The following is an 8,644-nucleotide window of genomic DNA, read 5'->3' as shown; positions in this document are numbered from 1 at the left end:
AGGCAGGGAGGCGGGGAGGTGGGGCGGGGGAGGCAGCTGGCTTGCAAGTTTCAGAGATTTACTCCATTATCATCATGGCAGCTCCCATGGTGCTGAAGAAGTAGCTGAGAACTTTACATCCTAATCCAAAGGTAATGGGCAGAGAGAGAACCTGGGCCAGGCATAGGCTTTTGAAACCTTAAAGCCCCCACCCCACAGTGACTCACTTCCTCCAGCAAGGCCACACCTCCTAATCTTTCTAATCCTTTCCCTGAGAACCAAGCATTCAAGTAAAAGAGCCTATGGGAGCCATTCTTATTCAAACCACCACACACATATAAAAGGAATATAAATCTTTAAAAATAAAAACTGGGGGCTGAGCTGGGCAGTGGTGGCACACGCCTTTAATCCCAGCACTCTGGAGGCAGAGGCAGGAATATCTCTGTGAGTTTGAGGCCAGCCTAGTCTACAGAGCCTGTTCCAGGACAGCCAGGGAGATACAGAAAAACCCTATCTTGGGGGGGAAAAATTGTCAAAGGCACCTGCCCAATCAAAAGGGATCTGTTAAACTTGTTACTATGCCTGTTGCTATGCTATTTGCCGTGAATGATGGTTCAGTGAGTAAATGCACTTGCCACCAAGCCTGAGAACCCACAGTCAAGGTGCACAGGGAGCTGACTCCCAGAGCACTGTTGTCTGACCTGCACGTGTGCACTGTGCGAGTGGTCTGGCCCCACCACACACACACACACACACACACACACACACACACACACACAAAAAGATAAGTAAAAGAGGGCTGGAGAGATGATGCACTGATTAAGAATGCTTGCTATTCTTGCAGGAGACCAGAGTTTAATTCCCAGCACCCGCATCAGGCACCTCACAACTGCCTGTAGCCCCAGTTCCCATGGGATCTAATGCCTCCTGCTGGCCACTGTGGGTACTGCACACATGTGTGCATATATGCATACACACATACTGACACAGATAATTTTTGTTTGGAGACAGAATTTCATTATGCATCCTTCACTGGCCTGGAACTCACTATGTAAACCAGGCTGGCCTCAAACTCACAAAGGTCCCCCTGCCTCTGCCTCCATAGTGCTGGGATTAAAGGAATGTGCCACCACATCAGGCCTAAAACAATTTTTTTATTTGCTTAGTTTTTGTTTTGTTTTGTTTTGGGGTTTTTGTTTTGGTTTGTTTTGGTTTGGTTTTGGTTTTTCGAGACAGGGTTTCTCTGTAGCTTTGGAGGCTGTCCTGGAACTAGCTCTTGTAGACCAGGCTGGTCTCCAACTTACAGAGATCTGCCTGCCTCAGCCTCCCAAGTGCTGGGATTAAAGGCATGAGCCACCAACGCCCAGTGGGTTTTTTTGTTTTTTGTTTTTGAGACAGGTTTCTCTGTGTCGCTCTGGCTTCCTGGAACTCACTCTGTAGACCAGGCTGGCCTGGATCTCAGAAATTCCCTTGCCTCTGCCTCCTGAGTGTTGGGATTAAAGGCGTTCGCCACCACACCTAACCCAAAACAGGTTTTGCTTTTTTTTAAAAGATTTTATTTATTTATTATGTATACAACATTCTGCTTCCATGTATATCTGCACACCAGAAGAGGGCACCAGATCTCATTACAGATGGTTGTTAGCCACCGTGTGGTTGCTGGGAATTAAACTCAGGACCTCTGGAAGAACAGTCAGTGCTCTTATCCTCTGAGCCATCTCTCCAGCCCCCAAAACAGGTTTTAAAAATGAAGAGGAAGCGGGGCGTTGGTGGTGCACGCCTTTAATCCCAGCACTCGGGAGGCAGAGGCAGGCAGATCTCTGTGAGTTCGAGGCCAGCCTGGTCTCCAGAGCGAGTGCCAGAACAGCCTCCAAAGCTACACAGAGAAACCCTGTCTCAAAAAAACAAAAACAAAAACAAACAAACAAAATGAAGAGGAAACTACCAGGTATGGTAGTTGTCTTTGGAGACCACAAGAAGACCAGGTGTATGGGTGACCCCAGCAAGGCCAGGTACATGGGTGGTAAAAGAATTTACCAGACTCTGGGACAGACATGGAGAATTTCTTGAAATGGGCTGTACAAAGCACAACAGTTGTGTTCCCAGAGCAAGGACTGCTCTACTGGGAAGACAGGAAAACTCTGTTGGTGGCAGTTAAAAACAGCTAGGTATTTCTGGGTGGAGAGCCTGGGTGAGGTGCCTGTCTTCGTGACTGCACACATTTTATTGTTTTCCTGAAGTATAAGTTTTACAGTGTGACTTCCTTCTTTTTGGAATGGCTACGTGTATGTGATGTCATGAGTCACTAGAGTCAGACTATAAATTTTGTGGGCCTGTTAAGGATTGAAATTGCCCACATTAGTGCCTTTTTTCTTTTCTTTTTTTTTTTTTGAGACAGGGTTTCTCTATGTAGCTCTGGATGTCCTGGAACTCACTCTGTAGACCAGGCTGGCCTTGAACTCAGAAATACGCAGGCTTCTGCCTCCTGAGGGATTAAAGACATGTGCCATTATGCCTCTTAAAGGTCCCAACTACCCTCAATCCTGTCACAATGACAAATTTAGCTTGAGTTTTAGACGGGACAAGCATGCAGATAGAACATAGTCCATGTGTGATGTCTCAGTTAGGATTTCTGTTGCTGTGATGCAACAGCATGATCAATGCAATTGATTTGGCTTACACTTCCACACCACTGTCATCATCAAAGGAAGTCAGGACAGAAACTCAAGCAGGGCGGGAACCTGGAGGCAGGAGCTGATAGAGAGCCCATAGAGGGGTGCTGCTTACTGACTTGCTCCTCATGGCTTGTTCAGCCTGCTTTATGACAGAACCCAGGACCACCAGCCCAGAATAATCTCACCCCCGCATGGGCTGCCCTCCCCCTCAATTGCTAATTAAGAAAATACCCTACAGGCTTGCCTACAGCCCAATCTTACAGAGGCAATGTCTCAAATGAGGCGCCCTCCTTTCCAGTGACTCTAGCTTGTATCGCATCATAAAACTAGCCAGCACATGAGTGTACATACAAACTACAAAATCAGCTGGAAGTTGGGTGTGGGAGTGGAAGGGGGGCAGTGGGGAAGTGGTACAGTAATAAGGGTTAAACTCAAAGCCTCCCCAATACTAGGCAAGTGTCCCAGGTTGGGAGGCAGAAACAGATCTCTGTGAGTTCAAAGCCAGCCTAGTCTACAAATTGAGTCACAAGACAGCCAAAGTTGTTACACAGAGAAACCCTGTCTCAAAAAAAAAAAAAAATTGTAACTGGAATAACAGTCTAGTGAAGTGGGTACCAGGGAATAACAGGGTCTCTTGTCTCCCTTCTAGGGAATGACAGGGTCTCAGGTCTCCCATACCAGCTTCAAACTTGCTATATAATGAAGAATGCCCTTGAACTTAAGGTCTCCCTGTGTCTACCTATTAGGTGCTAAGATTACCAGGAGGCTTGTATAGTGCTGGGCATGGAGTCCACATCTCCTAATCTTTTTCCAAACAGTTCCACCAACTAGGGACCAACTCTTCAAACATATGAGCCCATGGGGGTCATTCTCACTGAGATCACTGTGTAATGACCTTGTTGGATAAGGTATGTGTAATGATTTGAAAGAAAATGGCCTCCAAAGCCAGTGGCACTATTAGGAGGTGTGTCTTCTTTGGAGGAGGTGTGGTCTTGTTGGAGGAAGTGTGTCACTGTGGGGGTGGGCCTTGATTTCTCCTATACTCAAGCTACTCCCGGTGTCACAGTTGATTTCCTGTTGCCTTCTGATCTACATGTAGCCAGCACCATACCTGCCTCCACGATGCTGTGCTCCCTGCCACAGTGATAATGGACTAAACCTCTGAAACTGCACATGAGCCACTTCAATTAAATGTTGTCCTTTATAACACATGTCTTCCTAAGAGATGTGGTCATGGTGTCTCTTCACAGTGAAAGAAATCCTATTCCATGTCCCAACAACATGGTTCCAGCTGCTTAGGTGAGTCCACAGCTCAGACTCTTAGCCTGCCTTTCCACGGATCATGGTTGTGAAATAACCTTTTTATACACTGTGAAGATCTGTCTTTGCCATGGTGCCTTCTGATTGGTTTAATAAAGAGCTGAATGGCCAATAGCTAGGCAGGAAGAGGGTAGGTGGGACTTCTGGGTAAAAAGAGACTTCTGGGTAGAGAGAGAAGGAGAGGAGAGACGTCAGAGGACACAGAGAGGAAACAGGATGTGCAAGATGGAAGAGAGATAAAAAGCCACAAGGCAAAATGTAGACTGATATAAATGCACTAATCTAAGTTGTAAGAGCTGGTGGGACAAGCCTTTAACTGTAAGCCTCCCTGTCATTTTTTCATGAGATGGCAGCCCAAAGAAAACTCTGTCTACAGCTCATCTTTGCTCATTGACCCACTAATTACATCTAACGATTTGGGGAGCTGGTCTTGGGCTAGCTCTGCCCCTTGTCATGTTTTATCCCTGATTTTTCCTTCCAGGACCAACCCTGGTGAGTTGGGTACACAATGAATGCCAAGATGATATCCACCATGGCAGGCATCTTCTCTATCCTCAACACCATCCAGTTCTTCATCTTTGAACTGAATCAAATAACACACATTGGCTTCGAAGACAAATACAGCATCTACCTGGACACAGACTCGGAGGTGTCCTCCTGGGCTGTGGTCTACAGGAACAACATCAGCATAGGCCTGTGTATCACCACCGTCGCTATCAGCTGCTTCTTCCTCTTCTGCCTGGACAAGAACATGTTCATGGGGCTGATAGTCTACACCCTGTGGATCATCATCTACGAGCTCTTCAGCTTCACCATGATCCTGCTCATCTACGGCACCATCAAGGAGCAGTTCAAGGAGCTGGGCAACCTGTACTTGGTCCTGCAAATCTCCCGCATGCTCCTGCATTTTACCCCGCTGCCCTTCATTGTCAAGCACGGCTACTCGCTCTACAAGGACCCCAAGACTGTGAGCATAGCCGGCCGCCGCAGGCGCTCCTCCGTCAGCACAGTGGACTCATGGCCACCTGTCGGGCTGGGCTCTTTGTACCGCAAAACAAACTGAACCAGGAAGGTCCATGGCAGAGCCCTCCCTCCCTGGTCTTTTTAGGGTTTTTGATTTATGTGCAAGGGGCGGGGAGTGGGGGGGATGCAGCCTGTTTTAGGATTGGTTACCTAATGATATATTTGTATACTTGTTACCTTTGTGTTGACTATCTTGTTGGTACCTATTTTTAACACTTTCAAAAAATATTTCATTTTTATCGGTTTTTTTTGGGGGGGAGGGGGTCTTATTATTTAGCCCTGGAACTCAACATGTAGACCAGGCTGGCCTCAAACTCACAGAGATATTCCTGTCTCTGCCTCTCTAGGATTAACATAGTGTGCCAGCACAGCCAGGCTTTTTTGTCAAATCGTTTTTAAAGATGTATTTTAAGCTGGACAGTGGTAGTGCATGCCTTTAATCCCAGCCCTTGTGACTGTGCACATCCTTGCATGTGAGGTGCCATGGTGAGGAAGCCAGTCCTCAGCTTCCACCCTGTTTGAGGTGAGGCCTTGTCTTCCTTGTTGCAGCCACTGTGGGCTTCCAGGATCGTCCTGTCTCTACCTCACAGCTTACTGTAAGAGCACTGGGATTACAGATGTTTACAGTTTCGTGCTTGCTACAAGCCTGGATTTCTGTGGCTCACGTGGATCCAAATGCAGGTCTCCATGCTTTTGAGGCAAGCACTTCACCCACCGTGCCATTCCCCAGGCCTTATCTCTACCTTTTATCCCAGGTTGGCCTCCAACTCTCGATTAGCCTAGGACAACCCAGACTTTCTGATCTTCCTCACTCCGGATGCCAGGATCACAGAAGGACAACAGATGTCATATCCCGTTTATACAGTGCTGGGGATCAGACAGGGTTTTATTCATGCTAGAAAAGCACTTTACTGGGGATGGAGAGAAGGCTCAGTGATTAAGAGCATTGGCTGCTCTCCCAGAGGACCTGGGTTCAATTCCCAGCACAGACATGCATGCAGGTCCAACACCAATGCACACAAAGTAAAAATAAATAAATCATTAAAGAAAAGGAAATAAAAAGAAAAACACTCTACTGATTATATCCCTAGCCCAAAGAGCCATTAAAAAAAAAAAAAAACAAAAGAAAAGAAAAAGGTTCATTGAATCAGGGTCTGACTATGTAGCACTAGCTAGGCTGGAACTTACTATGTCAGTCAGGCTGGCCTGAAACTCACAGAGATCCACCCACCTCTGCCTCCTGAGTGTTAAGACTGAAGGTGCCACCTCACCCTATGTTAAAGATTTGTTTTTAATCTTTTAATTATGGGTCCGCATGTGTGTGAGAGTGTGGTTGTGTGTACATGGGTGCACATTCCCAGGAAAGAGGCCATGGGAGTCTCGGGAGCTGCATTACAGGTGGTTGCAACCCAGGGTGGGGTGGGGTGCTGGGAACCCAACCCAGGTCCTAGGCAGTAACAGCACACGCTCTTAACCTCTGAGACACCTCTCCAGGCTCCTAAAGAACCCTACTTTAAAGCTCGCTGCTGAGAACTGGTGTGCTCCTATCGTCAGGGAAGAGCCACCTTCCGGGCATGTGTTTTACATTCGAGCGACACGTTACAGCCGTATACCCATGGTTTTTATGGTTTGATGACACAAAGGCTGCAGAGAGGGAGTGAATGATGCTTACAGGTCACATAATAAAAACAGGACTTCCTTAGGTCACACTGTCTGACCTCCTGAAGGCAATGCAGTAAATGCTATCCAGTCCCTTCCACACCCTTCTGAACCCCTAGCATGCAGTAGCCCTGACGCAGAGTGAGACAACAGGCTTACCTTTCCACAGTATCCGCTTACATTCTGCCCAGTGCCTTCACTAGTGACCAAAGGCATGGTGTCGGTATCAGCCTGGAATCACAACAACTGGCAAAGGGGGGTCAGGAGTTCAAGATAATCCCCATCTACATATCTCATTTCAGGCCAGCCTGGGCTGCTTGAGGCCATGAGACCCTGTACGGGGGGGGGGGGGCCGCAACAATGGAAAAGCTAGAAGCTGGGTGCGCTGGGGTTCACCCTCTGTCCCAGCACTTGGGAGGCTGAGACAGGCCAATCTCTGTGAGTTGGAAGCTAACCTGGTCTACAGACCTGCAGTCTACATAATGAAACCCTGTCTCAAAAAATAAAATAAACCTTTGGGAGTGAGGAAGAAGCGTTAGTCGTGGTGGGGGTGCGCGTGCATGGAGACCAGAGGTAGATGGCAGACGTCACTCTCCTCCTTATCTGCCCTCCAGACGGCCCTCTCAATGAACCTGGGCTTGCTGTTTCTTGGCCAATCAAACTGTTGGCCAACAAAGCCTCCTGTCTTGACCCCAGGACTGGTATTGCAGGTGCACAATATCCTCCAGGCTGGATACTATGATCTGAACTCAGCTTCACATGCTTGTGAAGCCCTTACCCACCGAGCCATTTCCCCAGACCCCAACACTGTCCGCCTGGACCACACTCCTCCCAAGCCTGAGCAGCCTGACTGCTGTGACTCACTGAACCCAGAACATCGGAGAAATGGCTCAGCAGTTAAGAGCACTGACTGTTCTTCCAGAGGACCAGGGTTCAATTCCCAGCACCCACATAGCAGCTAACATCTGTCTGTAACTCCAAGATCTAACACCCTCACACAACATACATGCATGCAAAACAGTAAGGCAAATAAAAATAAATGAATTTGGACCTGGGGCAGTTCTCCAAACAACCACTAGATGGCAGTCGGTGACAAGTTTCCAGTTAGTATGGTTGACCAAATCCAGATTCTTCAAGTGGGATTGAAACCTGCTGCCAGGGATCTAACCACCTACCCTAGTGTCTTCCGCTGAATTGGGAACTGGAAAACCAAAGAAAGGAAGCCATGAAAGTTCCAGGAATAAGCTCAACTAAGAGATACTTGAGCTGGGCCATCCGACCTGCTGAGGACACTGAGGCAGGAGGATCAAAAAACTCCATACCTGCCTGGGCTAGAATGAGAAGTCAAAATTAACCCCAGCACCTTAGCGAGACTCTATCACAAAACGAAAGTAACTAGAGCTGGGCTGGGAGCTGGCAAGTTGGTTCTACAGTCTACAAGCATCTGATGCCTCCTGGAGCCTGAACATCGCCTACCATCAAGGAAAGAGCCTCAACCCTCTGATGTCCACATGCAAACCATGGCTCCGATGCACCAGTACACACAGAGACACAGTAATAATAACAGTATGTATTCACGCACACCATGGCTCCCAGGCACCGGCACACACAGTAATAATAACAATAAATACACACTTTCGATTTTTCAGAGAAGAAAGAAAGTGCTTGGTGTAGGGAGCTCTAAAGCACTATACACAACTCCGAGCGCCTAAAAATACCAAAACCCCCAAAGGAAGGCACAGTTGCCTCCACCTCCTGCTCTCTGTTCTCCACTGTTACCCTCTGGCCCAACCTTCACACCTCCTTCTGCCAAGGTTGCTTCTGTTAGGGTAGCCCGTCCTTGTCTAATCCTGACTTTCCCATCATCACCCCCTCTCGGAGGGTCTGTGACAGGTAGCTACATCCTCCCCTGCCAACAGGTGTCTCCATTTCTACCTTCCCAAAAACCTCTCCTCCGCGGCCCGGCTCCAAATTCCAGGGCTCAGTCT

At 47.9% G+C, this 8,644-nt stretch overlaps 1 protein-coding gene across 1 annotated transcript; it reads left to right on the top strand.

The window, feature by feature from the left end:
- Positions 1-3,627: 3,627 nt before the first annotated feature.
- On the top strand, positions 3,628-5,114 carry LOC118237612 (transmembrane protein 217-like). The gene is made up of 2 exons (XM_027394430.2): positions 3,628-3,953; positions 4,456-5,114. Exon 2 carries the CDS (start codon positions 4,483-4,485, stop codon positions 5,035-5,037), a length of 555 nt encoding a protein of 184 aa, XP_027250231.1. The 5' UTR covers positions 3,628-3,953; positions 4,456-4,482; the 3' UTR covers positions 5,038-5,114.
- Positions 5,115-8,644: the final 3,530 nt, after the last annotated feature.

The sequence above is a fragment of the Cricetulus griseus genome (assembly GCF_003668045.3).
Source record: "Cricetulus griseus strain 17A/GY chromosome 1 unlocalized genomic scaffold, alternate assembly CriGri-PICRH-1.0 chr1_0, whole genome shotgun sequence".
In the NCBI taxonomy this organism is placed as follows: domain Eukaryota; kingdom Metazoa; phylum Chordata; class Mammalia; order Rodentia; family Cricetidae; genus Cricetulus; species Cricetulus griseus.
This window is presented reverse-complemented; position numbering and strand designations above follow the sequence as displayed.

Excerpts from the sequence above, each read along its gene's own strand:
- LOC118237612 (XM_027394430.2), top strand. The coding sequence starts at position 4,483 with ATGAATGCCAAGATGATATCCACCATGGCAGGCATCTTCTCTATCCTC.